This window comes from Scardinius erythrophthalmus (genome assembly GCF_964197995.2).
Source record: "Scardinius erythrophthalmus genome assembly, chromosome: 13".
Taxonomy (NCBI): Eukaryota; Metazoa; Chordata; class Actinopteri; order Cypriniformes; family Leuciscidae; genus Scardinius; species Scardinius erythrophthalmus.
Genome location: NC_138233.1, coordinates 12,487,253 through 12,506,034, shown reverse-complemented (window position 1 = coordinate 12,506,034; position 18,782 = coordinate 12,487,253). Strand labels below are relative to the sequence as shown.

The following is an 18,782-nucleotide window of genomic DNA, read 5'->3' as shown; positions in this document are numbered from 1 at the left end:
AGTTCTATTCTTGTCCAGTCCATCTCAAACTCATATATTGATGCCATCCATTTAAAAGTATCATTTCTTTCTCAACTCAGAGACATTCTCACTCAAAAAAATCAACATGCTATTAATAAATACATACATGAGCATTCCATTGAATATTGAATGGTCCATGCATTGAGAAACTGTCAATAAGTGTAGATGACACTCATAGCCTGCAGTGAGTGCAGATCTTGTGTGGCCTGACAGGAGAGTGTTCGGATGGCTCATGGGCTCATTTATCACAGAGATGGCCTCTGACCACTGCTTTGAGCACAGATGATTCCAGGCCCTGTTTACGGGAGAATAAGATGTCACTGTGCGGTTTGAACTTTAGTGCATGCAGGACATATGAATGAGTCATGATGATTTAATGTGTTGAACTGCTTTTGTGGGTAGTTTTTTCCCCCTTTCTTTTAATTGAATAACAAGTGCATTAACCATATAGCATTAACAGTAAAAAACAAAATGTGTATGTGTGTTTTATTTATTTTTTCTTCTTTTTTTATATAATGCATTTTTATTTTTTAAACATGCTTTCTTTCCTGAGAATTGGCATTTATGGATATGGAATTTAGCCATCTAATAATAGATATAAAGATAAAAAAGGTAGATAGATATGAATAGAAAAATAATAGAATTTGAGTTTCTATTTATTAAACCAATCTCCATTGTATTAACACTATTTTTTCATTTCAATGAACTAAAAAGTTTAAGGCAACCAGGTAACTTACTTAATAAGTTGGAGTCTTAATAATAGTTTTTTACGTCAATTCTGACAATACAATAAAATGACAGTTCTGTCATCCTTTCCTCAAACATGCAAAGCACAATAAAAATACAATAAAATCATTGGTAACACTTTATTTTACAGTGTTACATATGTTACATGTACTTACCATAATAATAAGAGTTAATTATGCATAATTACATTAATCCTCAACCAAAACCTAGCCTAATCCTACCCTTAGTTCATTATTATTACTCAGTACTTAAATATATAATTACACTGTAACAATGACACCTTGAAATAAAGTGTAACCAAATCATTCATATGACTTGTACTCTGTCTTCTTAAGTCATACATAAAATTAATGAGAGAAATTTAAGGGGAAGTAAATGGGATTTTAAGGTGAAATGTTCATTTAAAAAGGTAAATTTTGAAACAATAAAACATTTTCTTCTGATCATTTTTGATCAGCACAGATGGAAGGTGGGAACAAGGTTGGACAGTCATGTGTGTTCAACAAAATTCAGATTATTTCTGATCTATTTATATCTGTCTGTGAATGAGGGAGCGCGTGTCTGTGTCTATTGAGAGGATGAGTCATTATTTAGACTGATATGTGCTCAAAGATAAAAACCACAGCAAACATAATCAAAGAGGCAGGCATCTTGTCACTGTTGCTAGGCAACCTCAGGAGCAATAGACCCAAATCTGTGCAGGCGGGTGGATGCTTGAGAGAAAGCCCAAAAACCTTTTGAAATAGGGGCAATTATTTGTTCATTTTATCTTTTATTATTTGTATGTTGAAATTTCATAGATCTTGTATTATCAATTCAAATGTCTGCAATAAAATAAAATATTGAGATAACACTCAATGGATGTGGATGCCTTATTCAGATATCTAGGCAGTGACATAATAAAGGCAGAAACTATGTTTTTAAAAAATTTAACCATTTGAGTTGTGTTCTTTATTTATTCATTTTATTTTATTCATTTATTTATAACAACGGTAATCAAAACCAGTAGGCCTGAGGAACAGGAAGAAACAGGAATGGAGAATTCGGCACATCAACATGTGGCTTGTTGAGAGCAAACCCTCAGCATATCAGCAGCAAACCCATAATGTTTTCGGCTGAAGGGTAATATGGGAGGCAATTGCAGAGTCGTGATTGCTTCAGGGCCTAAAATAAAGAAATAGTGGGCTGTCATTGTCTCTGCAATTCCCCTTCGAAACAATGAGAGTAACTGCAGCAGGGAATCTCCTGAAGACCTTTCCACACTGAGATCATATTAGGGGACAGTATTTTGTTCCCGTTTTTATGTAGCATGGTACAAATCATATTCTGTATATATCGATACATTACTTTACTTTGTATTCAATAAAAATCGTTTATGTAAGACATTTATGGTTTTCAGAGTGAGAACCACCAGCTTGCATGCGTTATTTCGACTCGACCCCCCTCTGCGCTCTTAGTTGGCACGGTCCAATTTGTGAGGCGGCAGAGCTCGCGCACATTCAGTGTTTCAAGCGCTTATCGATTCTTGCTCGTGCTGGAGAGATTTCGCGTTCAGCTCCGCGCGCTGATGCTGGAGCGTGTTATCGAGTGCGGAACTGCCACTGTTCATCAACAACATGAATTATAACCCTAAATAAATGGTTACCGGCCACGGGAGTGGGGGAAAGCTACTTTGGTTACTGTCACCGGCGCTTAAAATCCCTAGACGGGTGAAGAGAGAAACGCAACGCGGAGTTTTAAGCGTTTAGTTGACAGGTGGACCGATGCCGCCCGTTCAGAGAACTATGTCGGATCTTCGTTCCCGTGCTGAAGGTAAAACACGTTTTTATTATTGCGGATCTGTCTCAATCTGTATCTGTCATCTTGAGTTTCTTGACATGTGTACAATCTTTCTCGTGCTCGACAACTGTTGCGAGAGCACTTACTGAAGATTGCATTGGGATTCATTGCGTGATTCTAGGTTACAAATAAGTTCTTTCACAATTGCTTTCAAAGGCAGTGGCGGCATTTTGTGAATGTGAGATGCATAAATGGTCGCTTGGGACATTTACCCATATGGTTTATTTAATATTAGGACTGTGATCAGCTTTTATTTTTTATTCACAAACGTTTTTGTTGACATGTATAGGGTGAAGTAATGGGTAATGTGCAGGCAGTTCAGGAGTGCGTGTGTGTAATTATAAAGTTATTATATTATGTAACCTTATATTATTTGTGTTTTAGTTTGTCATAAAAAGTGGGCCGGTACTCGTTTGTAACTTAACGGTGTGTCATGTCAGATTAGTTGTGCGTTGCTTTTTTTTTTACTATCTGTGTGTTACCATTTTCTTCCTGATCCTGCTTAATTCTCCAATGAAGATGATGCTCTCCTAGTCCACATGTTCACAACATCAACCCCTGGTTTCACAGACAAGGCCTAATCCTAGTCCCAGACTAAAATGCATGTTTGAAATGTTTTAACTGAAAGCAACTTGCACTGACACATCTTAAAATGTCAGTATCATTGTTTTGTGTCAAGATGCACACCAGTAATATTTTTTGTCTAAGCCACGTTTATAAAAGTTACCTAAATGCGCTAACTGAATGAAGACCTAATCCTGGCTTAATCTTAGCCCTGTCTGTGAAACCGGGCCCAAATGTCAATCTCACTTGTCTTTTAAATGGCAAAATGGTAAAATTATACCTACAGGTGGTGGGGATTTTGGCTTTTAGTTCCTGAGTTTTGAAACCTTAAAGGGGTCATATAATGGTATGCACTTTTACAAGTTGATTGTACTGAAATGTGTGTTGGCAGTGCCTGTACACAACCATCATATAATGCTAAAAATCCATCCAGTGTTTTTTTTTAATCTCCTTATATGTTTTCCCGTCTCAATACGAGCTGCCTGACCATGTGACGTCACACGGTCGGATCCCCTCCCACGATTGTTAATTGACAGCAGCGTTTCAACACAGACCCGCCCTGAGCGAGCTGTCATCATAGTCCGCCATTGTTGATACGCTGGAGCAGAATGGCGTCTAAGCGACTGTTCATGGATGTAATAACGAACACAGCAGTCATTTTGAATCCAAACTAAATCCGAAGATCTAAATCCGAACCGCTGAAGACGCAGTGGCTGAGTTTTGTTTTCGAAGGGAATATTCCCCACGATCAACGTCAATGCTTTCATGTTTGCGCGAATTATTTTTCACCAGACTGCTTTATAAACGAGAACATTGAAAAAGGTATTAGCTCCTGTTTGAGTATGTGTTGTTTATGTGCATAATGACTGTCATAGTTTCACAGACTGGTTATTTTTTAAACAGATCAGTAAATTTTTAGTGCTTCAGCCCTGACAGTTATACCTAACACTGCATAGATAATGTTACGCATCACTGACAAGCCTACGTTTACCAGAAAAAAGTTTTTCATGACCATTAGCTGTAACATTAATCTGTCAATGAACTAACGTATAGGCCTACATCAGTAAACGCATAACGTTCGTGTCTCACTACTCTAACGTTACCCTGCCAGTACACACAAAGATAGATCAAAGTGACATTACGTTAACCAACCGTTCAGAAACGTCCTGTTCGAGCATTAATTTTCTAACTTCTTCGGGGCCGTCATCTTGTTCCGGGTGTTCTTGTGCCTTGTTCAAAATTCCGGCGTTCACAAATGTGTCCTCAGAGACTCCCGCTGCCATTCTTTCTCCAAAATATACCCTCAACTGTTGTCAAGGCAACACTCCACATGTGTTGTGTCAAAACGTCCCACAGAAACAGAGGGGCGGGGTGAGCAAAGCTCATTATCATTTAAAGACACATGCACTTAAACGGCGTGCTGAAAACAGAGCTGTTTTTGACCAGGTTAAATGAGTGTTTTCTTACAATACTAATGAGAATTTTTAATTAAAGTATATTACAAACTTTTCATTTAGACCCTAAAGAATCATATTAACTTGTACAAAAATGGCATTATATGACCCCTTTAAAGGAGACATCACAGTGATTCGATTCTTTTGAATCTCATGTGATCTTTTCTGCAGGTTATGTTACACCAATTGGTGGAGTCGAGTGATGCTTTTGTATCTTATGAGTAAATTATTCACTCAACCGATTCGTTCACATGCAACCTTTATAATAATTTGAGTAAAATGGTACAACCATTCTAATCTAACTATATAAAAAGACAACTATCAACTACCATAAAATACCCTATGCATTGTATTTATTGTTAATTCACGAATGTGACGTTTAGTGCCGCTTGGAATCTCGTTCAGTTAAAAAACACAGACTTGTTTATTGATGAGGAGTGTTTATTCAATAGGTCTACTGTCTAACCAATGAAATGCTCCATAACAGCTCGCGCTCGAATCCTATTGGCTCGTGTTTTAGTCAGTCTTGCAAGGCAGTACAGCAGTCTCGCACTTCGAAAGGGAAAGACTGAAGTGGACGGAATATGAATCAGCATCAGCAAGTTGCTTGCCCCGATGTGCTTCACCTGCAGTATTTGGGTATGGCGGAGACTTTCTCTCATGTATTTGTTTAATTTGTTTTTGAAGAATAGAGATTTGAATAGGTGTGTAAGGGCAATGTTCTTTGTCTGATGTTTATTGATCAGACTTGTCTCTGTCTCTCGTGCTTGTTTGTCTGCATCCTGGATAAAATGTCATGCTTCCAGTGACCTCCCTTGTCAACAACCAGACTGCTCGCATGTATCGGAGTTTGATTTGCAGTCAAAAGGCTGACCAGAAATAATGTTTACTGATTGGAATGTCGGTGCATTTGAACAATTTCACTTCCTTGTGCCACTGACTTGGGGAAAATTAGGTTGGGAAAGAGTGTACATTTCTGCAATGCATCCTGTTATGCTGGATTTGTCATAGACGTGTGCAATCACTACAGTTGGAATAGAGGCCATATACTTTACTTTAATAATTTAAGAGGCTCCGGCTATGGCTGATTGGACTTTTTTCACAAGTGCTGGTGAAAATGCAATTTGTAAGACAGTAACCAGCTCTCATCATTTTTCAGTTTAAAAAGCAGCTGGCTGGTTTTAACCTTGGTTTTAGAGAACGTCATGCCTCCTGCTGCCACATTTACCGTGTTTGAAAAGTATCTTGTTCATCAGTGCAAGCATTTCCCAGCAGTGAGCGATCAATAAGCCTGCATGTCCGATCAGGCCTATGACCTACACAGTACCAGTTTGAATGAAAGCAAGAGACCCGTTTTGAAATGCATTTCTTATTGCTGCTTGCTCTGGTTTCACTTTCTCCACAGACCTTGCTGTGCGGCACAATGTGTGCATGTTGTCGTTGTCTTTTTGTAATCACTGCAGTGCATCAGGCTGGCTCGTGGCAGGGCAGGGCGGGACCTTGGCAAAACATTGGACCAATCCGCTCATACCCTGTTTCACCCTCCCTCCTACTCCATCTTCACCACCTCCTCCTCAGCCTCCATGTGTCTCTTTGCTTTGGGAATGTCAGAGCTCTTGCCAGACCTGGCTGGGACGTTTGCCAAAGCAGCCTTATCCGCGTTGTGGTTGGTAAGCGGAGGTGGCACGATTCTTGGATTATAGGCAAAGATCACAGACAGAAGCCCACACCGATGGGAGTGGGCAGACCTGCTGGGGACCTCCAGAAAAAGTCTGACTTTTTTTTTTTTTTTTTTACAGTCTGATCAAACTCCTTTCCAGAGAAATTATTTTATGGTCCAGCCCACCCAGTATCTGCAATGCAGCTGAAACTTTTTTTCCTGTAGTTAGACAAGACAGGCTTTTTAAAGGTGAAGTTACGGTAATTATTAGCGCTATCAAAAAAGTTCCCAGAACAATCCCCTCATCTTCCATCGATTGAACAAACAGATAGCCCGCCCCTTCCTTACTTAGGCCCCGTTTACAAGTACATGGTTATTTTGAAAAACTGAGACATTTCCCTTCGGTTGTGCCAGAGAACCGTGCCTCGTTTACACGCAAACGGAGAATTTGCCTCTGAAAACGATTCTTTCTAAAAACTCCGGCCAGAGTGGAGATTTTGGAAAACTTTGTTTGCACGTTTGCATGTAAACTGAGAAAAACTGAGTATTAGGCAGTCGACGTCACAGTATGTGACAGAACTTGCACTGTGTCAAAGGTGCGACCTATATTTTCGGGATTCTAATTGGCTAACATGGGCTTGAGCTTCTCGTTACACTGCCACCTACAGGTTTGGCATGCTCTTGACTGCATATACACGGGTTTGTGTGTAGACAAACACTTTTCTGAAAACGGAGAGGGTGAAATGTCCGTTTATGAAAATAACCGGCCACGTGTAAATGTAGCCTTAGGCTATGTCATGCTGTTCTAACAAGGGATACATGTATATTCCTTGTCCAATACTCATAAGGTGATAAAAGGACTGTTTTAAAACGTTGCACTATTTTGTCTGAATAAATGTAAAATCAATAGTTTTAAATGCTACAACTGGATTCAGGCCTCACAACATTAACATATACAGTGTGAAACATGGATATTCATGGATATTGCTACATTTAACATTGATATTATTGTTTTTCAACATGAACCCCCCCCCCTCCATTATCCTGTATACTTCTGCTAGTGTTGAGTATGTTTGTGTCCAGACACACTGTTTTTCTGTTTTCTTGCAACAGTAATGCTGAGCTGTGTTAAATCTGTTGTCATGACTCATGTCTCTGCTCGTGATTGTATCTCTATCTGTATCTCACAGTAATGTTATTTAACAACTGACACACTCATTCACACACACTCAACCTGTTTGAAATATTAAAGCACCTGGGATTTAGGGCTGGAATGACGCGTCAACATAATCGATTACGTTAGTTCGTCGATTTGCTTGATATACGTCGATTCGTCGCATTGTTTATGTTCCCCAATGATGGCGGCTCCCGGGCATGCTGAAAATCAGTTGTTAGAAATATATAGAGCCCGAGCTCAAATGGCAAAATATAGCAGCACAACTTTTATGCAGGAGCAGCTGAAAAGAAGAAAACATCCCGGGGCTCTCTTACCTCAAAACGACAAGACGGCAGCATAAGTATTTGGACTATTACAGTAAAATTTTACACAGCACTAGAATACGGTTTTCAGTCCCATATTTTGTGCTTAATACGGCTGCGTTCATTCAGTGTTCTGCTTTTTACGAGCTCCTGTGGCTGTGAGGCACGCGGCTCAAACGTATTCTCTGCAACCAGTTACAAAGCATTTAACACTGACTGTTGTTGGTTATGGATCATGTCAATCGTGGTAACTTCACGATTTTATGGACACATGTCTGATACTGTCGCTGTGGTTTCTGATATAGTTAGTTAGAATGCGGTTGTGGCTTCAGCTGTTTGATCATTCAGTGAATGAACATATTCAAGCAGCTTCTGTACTTTTAATCTACTGACTGATCAAAACATTTCAGGATTCACACTTGTAAGCAGTGGCTGCTCTTAAATCCCCAAAAATGACTGTGAACGCAGCCATAGTAAACAACTTTCCTAATTAGGCCTACACTGCATAAACCTTTTATGATAAATAATATTATTGGGTAAAGTTCATACATCTTTTAGTTACGGTTATTATATATTGGTAAATTGTTGGTTCTTATTAATCTGTAAATTAACTGAAGGATTAATAAACTATTCAGAAAAAAATCAATAGAATAACTGAGAGGAAAATAAATGATAGATTATTCAATTAATCGGAAAAAATAATTGATAGATTAATCGATTTAAAAATAATCGTTTGTTCCAGCCCTAATGGCATTGTTCAGATCATTATTGGCCTCTTTAGGCTGTGTTCATCATTTGTGCAGATAATGGGTTTAGAGTTGGTGTCAGAGTCAGACAGACATCTTCTGTGCCCAGCAGACTGAGGGTGTTTCACAATGCGTCTGGTTTGCTATTTTTACCCTGACACATTTGAAGATGGATGTGTCAGATCTGTCAGTACATCTAATGATCCCTCGTTCAAGAGGCCTGAAATAGCCACTGCGTATTGACAATTTACTCTCACAGTTATGAAAGCTGTGTATGTAACCATATTTGAAATAGCCACATACTGTGATGATGACATTATTGGTTTGTCATGTAATGTAAATGTAATGGCTTAATGGCCATGCAAATCATTATGGAGGATGCAGTGTTAAGGTTTTGTAAGCCACAGATGTGTTGGTGCTTTTGCCATTAGCTTTAATTAGAAAATCTTGCTTTTCTTTTCTCAGCAGTTAAAATGTTTGCAACTTTGAGAGGTTCAAGCCATGTGCAGTTAGTCTTTCTAAATAATATAGACATTGACTAACTTGCAGAAACATGCATTCAGTACTTGAAGGGATAGTGCACTAAACGGTAGTATATATTCTCTATAGACCTTATTCGCCAGAGAAACGAGGGCGCCGCCATCTTTAGAATATTGTCTTTGAACTTCCATTTGTGGTTGCTCTGTTTATTTCTATGGCATTGCTGTCCAGGAGTAATTAGCTTTTGAAGTGGATTTACTTACTGTAAAGTTAACGAAAGTTATCATGAGGATTGTAATGTTTAAAGCAGATGTCTTAACAAATGTCAGTCGACCGGAAAGATTTTAAAACGAGACGTTCATTAATAAACACGCAAAATCACTGTGAAAATACAGACCGGAAGTCAAAAGACAACGAGCGCAGCGCTGAAAAGGGGCGGGGCTACATAAGGTCTATACAATGAAAGTGTTTGTTGCTGTTTTGGACCCCATTGACTTTCACTGTAGGCAAAAAAAAATATTTTTAATGTTTATTTATTTGGCATTTTCCTGTGCTGATTTTGTGGGAAATTCTGTGAGATGGATTTAAATATGCTAAACCCATTTATTGACAGCTGAAAGCATAAATTAATAGAAGAATTACATCTTAAACATGCAAATCTGCAGAGCTTTCAGCATATAGCCTAGTTCTGCAGGCACCGATTTATTTGCCTGATTAGGCTGTGTTAAGATTAAATGTTTGGCTATGTGTGGTTTAAAATATTTGTAATTGGAAATTTATTATAAGTAGTAATCATTATTTGGTTACATTTTGGGTGTTCAAAAGCAAGTAATATTGGATGAGAATTGAAGAGTCAGTTGGGATTGTGTGTGTGCACAGAATCCTGTCTATTGTTTTTTTTTATTGATTTTTATGAATGGATTGTACACATGTTGCATGAAAATATGCTTCATCATTCATGAATCTCTTCCTCTCTCTTTACTGATCACCATGTTAATCCTTCATTTTCCCGCCCCTCCTCCCTTCCCTCAGACAGTCCTAGTTAGTTTCAGCTCAGCCTCAAGGGAACAGAGTGAGCGGGGAGAGGGATTCTGGGTCTTAATCATTATTCAGTCGCCTTGCTCTTGCTGGTCTAGGATGGATATGGAAGTTGATTCTTCATTTCCACTTGATCCTAGTTAATTCAGCTGTGGATGCTCATAATCAACGGTTTCTATCTGATGTAGTCATATTTTCTGCTCTCTGTTCATAGAGCAGTTAAATTCTCTCAAGATGAGAATGTGGCTTCATGAATGCATATTATATAGTGTTTGCTATTAAATATTAATCCAGGCTAGATGAATGATGCAGATGGTGGGAGATGCCTTGAAATGGTCATATGGATTTATTTATGTTATTCATGTTGGAAGCATGCACACACATTCACATTCACTTTGTCACACATTCATACACATGACATTTTAACCTATTCATCCGCACATATTGAGCAGAATACATCAAGACAGATTTGGTACTAAAGCACATGGCTGTACCAAATGTCCTCATTACACCATCCCTGTTTCTTGGGTAAATAATTACAGTCTCTTTAACTAATTAAGTAGCCTTAGCATCTTGGTGTCCTCTACTCCGATTAACTTTAAGCCAGGTCACTTTTCCTGGGGCACCCCGTCAGGATTACCTGGCATTTACAGTGTGCTTTAGCCCCCTTCTGCTAACCAAATGGCCAATGGAGCTGTAGAGTCTGTTTATTATGGTTCTGGTGAAATGTACATGAGCAACAATTTCAATAATTCACACATTCACACATTTTTTTTCTGTGATTAATCGCAATTAAAAACACTAATGTTATTATATGTTTTTTAATATATTTTAAAATGTAAAAATTTCACAGTTAATCTCCAAATTAATGTAGAAACAACATGCAGTATAATTTAAATACTTGTTTAATGGAATCTTTTTCCTAATACAGCTACTGATGTATGGATGAAAATTACCCCCCCCCCCATTTAAAACATTTATTAGGCTTCAAGTGAACTTATATAGATTAATCCTTATTTAAGCTACAGAAGTTCTTTAGTCAAGAGCAGTGCATAATTTTCTCTGTTACCTTTGTTCTTTGATTAACTTAACTGAAAGATAGAATAAGTGGCTGTTGTCACTTTAAGACCTGCAGCTGCTGACAGAGACGTGTATCTGACACGTTTCTCATTCTCTCATAACTCTTTACTTTCATTTAAGATGTTATTTAACTCATTTAAGACTGCTTTTGTGAGGATACTCGATAAAACTGACTTTTTGGCATATAGGCTATAATTGTGTGTTATTGTTCATTCAAGCGCAAAAGAGAAGTCTATGGCGCGCTGTCTGTGTGCAAGATACTGGCGTGCGTCTTTCTGTGCGTCGTGTGTGTGTGTCATGACACTCTTGTCGCACTTGAATGGTTTAAAAGCATTTGCACGAATAAGAGCGTGATCATAAAATATAATGCTAGCTTAGGATGACAGAAAAAATGGATGATGTGTTAAATAGTTAAACTGCACAAAAATTAATCGCATGCGTTGACGTTGACAGCCCTACTTTTAACACAGCAGGAGTCCAGTCAAGCCACAAGTTAATCTGTCAAATCTTTATTTACCAACATTAGCGTTTATATCGTGTGGACGTAAGCGTAGCACACAGCTGACAGGAGCAGCTGACAGGTGGAGAACAGTGATTGGATCTAAAACCCTCTTATATCCACGTCACCACTCAACCACATGAAAACCTGCAATACACAGCCATGCATTTGTGCAGTGCAGAGCAGCTTCTAGAATATTATATATTATAGAATGCATTTGTCACTCCCGTAAATAACTGAACTGTGCGTGAACGTAACCGTATGAAAGATTCTGACAACCGTATTCTGCTGCTGTGTGAACGTTCCCACAGACTTAATTGTTTCTTCTAATTATTGAAAAAAACAGACTTTGTATAAATACAGTGTTTCCCCTTGAAATTTTTCCAGCAGCGGTACTGTTATGTGCCGGAGGTTGTAACCAAACTGCGCGTGGGGGGGTCCAGGGGCATGCACCTCCAGAAGAATTTTTTTTTTTAAATAAGACCTTAAACCATGACTTCTGGCAAGTTTTGTGGATAGAAATGGACATTTTGAGACATACAAATATGACATATCATCAACAGATTCAAGGCATGATTATTGCAGCACGTACTTTGAACTGGTCACAAACAGAATCCTTCATTTTGTAATTTTACACCGGTTTTTCTTTTGTGTTAATTTTCAGCTATAAGGTAGAAATTGATAGGGGAAAAATTAAATGGCACAACCCAGAAAAAGATTATTTACAACAGGGGTGCCCAATCCTGCTCCTGGCGATCGACTGTCCTGCACAGTTCCTCTCCAACCCTAATCAAACACACCTGAAGCAACCAATTAAGGTCTTCAGAGCACGTCAGGATCACTTGAAAATTAAAGGCAGGTGTGAATTCTGGGACACCAGGCGAGTACTAGCTCAAGTCTGCATTCGATGCATCCTCGGTATCAAGAACACATCCGGGTTCTTTCATGCGTCCTCTGTACTTGCGTTCTTGAGAATTGGGTCTGAACTTCGACGGTTATGATGACGTAAAACGAGAACACAAGGACGCAAGATCGCTGAAGAACGCATATTGAGAAACACCCGAACTGTGCAGGACAGTCGATCGCCAGGAGCAGGATTGGGCACCCCGATTTACAATTTATTGAAAATTTTATCTTTATGGCAAAGGCCACACCCAATCTGTGAGCGCTTAATTTTTCTGGGCTTTTCATAGAAAGGATACTCTACTCTTTAGTGATAAGAGAATGTAGCCTACAGCATGTTTAATGCCTTAAAAGTAGAAAAGGTCTGTTTGTGATTAGCCTATTTATAACTACCTAATAGTACCAAACTATAACTACCAACATTTCAGTATTCGGTACCAATACCAGTGAAAATCTACAGTTCTCAGTACCAATTTTCAGTTTGTACCGCTTTCTCCTTTCCACAAGCGCTTGCTCTCCCGTGGCGTCTGTCGTTGTTATGCAACCATGAACAGAGGTGCGCTGTTCGCCTAATCGAAAGTATTTCCATATGTGGCTCTTTCCTCCTTTCTTGTCAACAAGTGGATTCAGAGCCACTGCATTAGCAGCGCTGCCGGTCGCCATGTCTCAGTGATTTTTTTAGGTGTGTAAGTGGATGAAGTGAATGTCGTGATATTACTGATCATGTGAAGATTTTGCAGCGGAATAACACTGAAATAAGCTAGTCATCATGGAGGTCTGAGGTGTCAGATTACAGTAATCATAGACGTAGTTCTTTACTAGGAAAAAACCCTTCAATGCAGGTGTTCTGGGTATATTTTTGATCTAGTAGCCCAATTTCACAGCCTGTTACAAAAGTCTCGGAGACTTCAGTGATAGAAAGCAGCGATTTCAGCCCATCACCCTTGAGGACTTAATCAATACATGCCGTCTTGCACTGAACTACCAACATCAAGCCATGGATTTGCTGTTTTCTCCTCTCTCCTCTCTGTTTCTCTCTCGTGTTGGTTTTAATGTTCAGGATCAGACATGGCCTTGTGTCATTCAATTCAACAGATGACGCCTCGCCCCACTGTCAGCTGTCCGGCCTGCCAGGATATGTCTTTTTTTTTCATGTGCCTTGAGTGATTAGAGCTCCAAACAGGTCATGTATGGTAATGGCATTCTCTGTTGTTTCTGTCATAATGCCACTGCATCCATTTAATATCACTGGTGTTGACAGCCGCGCCTCTGTAATCCTTCAAAAGTCAAACCCACTCTCAACAGACACACAGAAACAAAGCTGCGAAATCAGAAGAGAGGCCAGAAACTATATGGAAGACGCATTGTGAATTTTGACTTATTTCATTTTAATTGGCTGCTTTCTCTAAATGTTATTTGAGGATGATGTTGGTCAGCACATGTGCCATAGGTCTGCACGAGAAACTTACACTCTAATGGATCTATGTTTGCCTGTTTTAACTTTAAAGGACAAGTTCGGTATTTTACACTTAAAGCCCTGTTTACAGATCGTTTCTGATGAAATAGAACGGTTAAGATTAAAATATGGACACATGCTGCTGTCCAGAGAATTTTAGGTTTATTTCGCTTTCCCCCCCACCTACACAATGGCAGCCTATGGGCACTGGAACAATCCTTCATAAAACGCATTAAACTTTCGTTTACAAAGACGTGAAACTCACCGAGTGGTCAGGGGTGTTCAATGATATGCTCACAAAAAAATCGCTGCAAAAGATGCGAAATAAACCTAAAATTCTCGGGACAGCAGCATGTGTCCACATTTTTATCTCAACCGTTCTATTTCATCAGAAACGATCTGTAAACAGGGCTTTAAGTGTAAAATACCGAACTTGTCCTTTAAGTGAGCATTAGTTGATAGCAATGGTAACTTTAAATGTAAAAATAGGGGAAACGAGCATACGTAATTATAAATCCAATATCAATTGTCTGATGCTGATAAATAAATAAAATCCTAATATTAGACCATAGCCAATTTTTTTTTTTTTTTTTTTTTTTTTACTTTTTATATATTCATCCTTATATCAAATACAAATGATGGTTTTCAGTAACGTTGTCATGTGGCAAACGTGTGCCAATATCTAAGAGTTTTGAAATCATTCATGACAGAATGTCAAAATAAGGCATTGCCGTCAGGAAGTGATGCTATCAACATAATGTCTCTTTTTTCGGAGAGAAATGTCTCTGTGTGCCAAAAGGAAGAATGACACACATTTTGTCTCCCTTTTGCTATCTTTCTTTCTCACTGCATTTGGCCAGTCTCTTAACACACACAAATAGTCTTTCAGGCCATATCAGAGAGTGCCAAGTCAAGAATAGGGACTCTGTGCCCCTCTTCCTCCAGCGGGCACCCCTCTGGATTGCGTGACCCCTGTGCCATTGTTCTGGCTGGCTGTCTGTTGGCTGACACAAGCAATAATCCTGAAATCTGGCCTCCCTCCAACCTCATTACAGCTCCTGCCACCATTGATCCTGCCCCCGGAGGCTTCCCCTCTGGTGACACTTCCCTCTTGCGCTCTCTTTTAACTCACTCTCTTTCTTTTCCTCCCCATTGGCTTCCTTTTTCACTTGCTATTACTCTCTTTGTCTCTCACAGTTTGTCATCTCTCTCTCTCTCTCTCTCTCTTTCTCCTGTTATTTCTCCTTCCTTTCTTTCAGAGAGAGGTGACTCTGTCGGCACACCTGTTCTCATTCCTTCTTATATTCATGGCATTGGCAACCATAGGCTGCCTGTGACCTCCAAAGCAGACCTGTTGGCTGATGTAGGGGATGGATGATATATTGAATAATATACATGATAATATGCAAATATTGTGACTGGATTAAATTGAACTTTTATTTGGACATTCATTTTCCTAAAGTAGATTCATTTCATTATCCTTTCTATGTTGCAACTCATGAGTTTGAGAGTGCCATCATGGTTATCATCAAGTGTTTTCATAGTATCTGGATGAAAAATGCTGTTTGAATTTGTCAGTTCTGTTTTTATTCTTTGAACAGCTCATTTTTTGTTTAAATGAAGAGCAAGTCGTGCATGTATGATATTTATGTACATCAGGTACATTAATTAAATCTTGACAAAATGCTGAAAAATATTGAGATATAATTCTTTAGCAATAATAATTTCTATTAATTAGGGGTGTAACGATATTCAAACTGAACTGAAAAAACGCGATACACCACCCACGGTACGTATTGCAATACTCTCATGGCGTACCGAGCACCCCCCGCCCCCTGCTGCCCAGCCCTAGCCCATTGTTGGGCAACCTCACTTTACCTTATGTCACAAAACTAATTGTTATTCCTTGACATTTGATTAAATATTAATTAGGGGTGAAACGGTACACGTATTCGTTTCCGCGAACAACTAACTGAAACGTGTTATATCTCGTGCAATGGCTCAATCAGTGTTTCAACAGCGGAAAGACATCAGTAAAACAGCTTGTAAACAATATCCCACGTAGCATTACATTTACCTCAGGCAAGTCATTCAGTGTCCACAGCTTGTTAGTCAGCTAGAGAAATGAACTCTTTCACTAAATATATGCAATATTAGCCTATATATTCATTCTATTTTACTTAACCTGTTAGTTATGTCTTGATTATTTAATGTATGTTTAAAATATCTGTCATGAAAATGTGCAGATATGTGCAGTTTACATGTTTGTATACAATTTGTTATTTGAGTGTGGATTTATTATATCTAAAAAAATATATAGCAACTGAATTTAGGCTAATAGTTTGGGCTCTGTTGTTAACCTTAAATATTTATAGTATTGTGCAAATAAGGGCTCCCTATATTGTTTACAGCATTAGCAGAGATACTTTTTTTTTTATCCATAAGAAACTTTTAGTTATAACCAAATTAATTTAAAGAGAGACACAATTTGTTCAGTAAACCTCTGTTTAATAAAAAAAGCAATTTTGTTTAGTCCCAATCAACCCCCCCCCCCAAACCACCACCCCCCCCACCCCCGCTGTACTGAACCGAATCGGGATGTCAAAACCGAGGTATATGTACCGAACTGTCAGTTTTGTCTACAAACTACACCCCTACTATTAATGGAAAATAACTAGAAAAAGACTAAAAATATAGTAAGAGAGAACATCAAGGTCAAAATGCATCTGGTGAGCGGGAGAGGGTGATTTGGAAAGCAAGGAAATTCTGTAAAATGGTGAGAGTAAGAGGTATCAGGAGGCTGATCTGGAGCTTGTTCTTGTGTCTGGCTGACTGTTTGTTGGCATCTGTTTAGCTGAGGCGTGACTAGCCTGCCAGTTAATGAAATTAGTGCAGAGGGAGACAGTGCGCCGACGAGGGAATACTACGAGAAGATCACATAGAGAAATGTATGTCAGACACTGAGCCTGAACGTCACTGTCTCTAGAGGAAAAGAGATGTGAAATGGAAGGAGCAGAATACAATGAAAGCCACTCTGCACTGTGAAATACAAGATTACTTTATCAGGAATCTCCTCCTGGAACTGAGTAAGGGTTTCACTTTCAACAAAATGATTTTGATTCTGCTCCATTATGATTTTGGTGCAGTATTAATAATACACAGATACAGACTTTTTTTTTTTTCCCCAACTTGCCAGTGTTGTTGTTTTGTATTGTACTACTTAAGCAGTACATTGTATTGTACAAGCAGCTTCACGGCTAACCAAGCTGATGCTCTACTATAATGCCCTCTTGCACTGATTTCTTGCACCATTGAAGTCACCGCATTCTCTTGAGCAAGAGGAGGACTTCCTGGTTGTTCTAATATCTGCTGCACTGAGTTTTGGCTTATTTAGGTTAATTTTAGTGGTGTCTCCATGACATTGTTCTTTACTGCATTCTCCAGTTTGTTACTCAGTAGGGGTGTGAAATACAGTCACGGCATCAGTCACTGTCTCCTCACTCTGAGCTTAAGACCCTCCTTTCTCCCAGCTCCTACTGCAGTCATTAATTATACAAGATTTTGTCCTTAATGTGGTAGCACATTGGATCAAATGGGAAGCCCTCTTAATCTGCAGACTCACTATGTTGTTGGATTTCCAGGCAAAGATGTTGAAGAATCCTCTGTAAATTCACCCTGATCCTTTATTAAAAAACCCTGATGTCCATATTTCTTTTGACAAGTAACCTTGTTGTCCATCAAATTAAAGTTAGTAAAATGAACCCGGAATGGTTAAAATGGCATTACACTTGGAATACCAACAAGAAATAGTATGTACTTGGCAAAATATGCACATTTTCTGTTTGTGTGAATAGCCAGATGACAACACTGAATATACAACAATGCAGTGTGGTTGACATGACCTTCCAGTTCCAGTGTGATGACTGAACCAGCACGTAATTCTAGCTCAAACATCCATTTTGGATTTAATATTTGTTTGGTTTGCCAAAAGATTTTTGCTCAAACTTGAATTAAAAAGGCAAAAACTTTTATTTCTAAAAACAAGATGCCACTCACGTGCAACTTACGATTGTGTGTCAGCAATGTTTAAAATGTGTTTCATGGAATTTTGCTTACGGTTTCATTTACTGGTTCATTTGAGTGGATGGATTTTTGCAAACGCTTTAGAGAACTGGTTTGTATTAATGGTTTGTTCATTTTAATTACACTACCATTTAAAGTGTTTAGTGTATTTTTGAACATTAATTTATCAAATTTTTTTGTTTTTTATTTTAATATATTTTAAAATAATAATGCTGAAACATTTCTTATTAATTTTGCAAACCAATGGGCTGATTAACATTTTTGTAGAAACCATGCAGACTTTTTTCACGATTCTTTAATGAATAGAAAGTTCAAAAGAACATTTAAAATAGAAATCTTTTGCAACAATGTAAATGTATTTACTGATCAATGTAAGAAGGTATTGCAGAATAGAAGTATTAATTTCTTTAAAAACAAACAAACAAACCACAACAAAAAAAATGAATACAGACCCCAGAGTTTTGCTCAAAAAGTAGATTTGCTGATTCATTTATAGGCACCTTTATGAACAGTGTGGTGTTCATTTTTGGAGCAAGATTTATAGCTATTTAGGTTTTTTGTAGTTCTGTTTAGTATAAATGTACTTATTTTATTCTAAATGTTACAATTTTATGATCCTAAAAGTTTTTGTGCCATATATTTTATATAATCTTATAATTGATGATGATAATTGTAATTTAAGGGGATGTTACACCCAATTGTACTATTTCTTAGTTGTGCTGTAGAAACTTTT

At 38.3% G+C, this 18,782-nt stretch overlaps 1 protein-coding gene across 4 annotated transcripts in view; it reads left to right on the top strand.

Moving 5' to 3' along the window:
• Positions 1-2,272: 2,272 nt before the first annotated feature.
• atp8a1 (ATPase phospholipid transporting 8A1) overlaps positions 2,273-18,782 on the top strand; it is a 129,541-nt gene continuing 113,031 nt past the window's right edge. For 2 of the 4 annotated variants that reach the window (XM_081382036.1, XM_081382037.1), the window contains exon 1: positions 2,273-2,580. In XM_081382036.1, the coding sequence (XP_081238162.1) occupies positions 2,532-2,580 (49 nt within the window). In that variant the 5' untranslated portion in view covers positions 2,273-2,531. The remainder of the gene's footprint in view (positions 2,581-18,782) is intronic. The other 2 variants (XM_081382034.1, XM_081382035.1) reach the window with 1 other exon arrangement.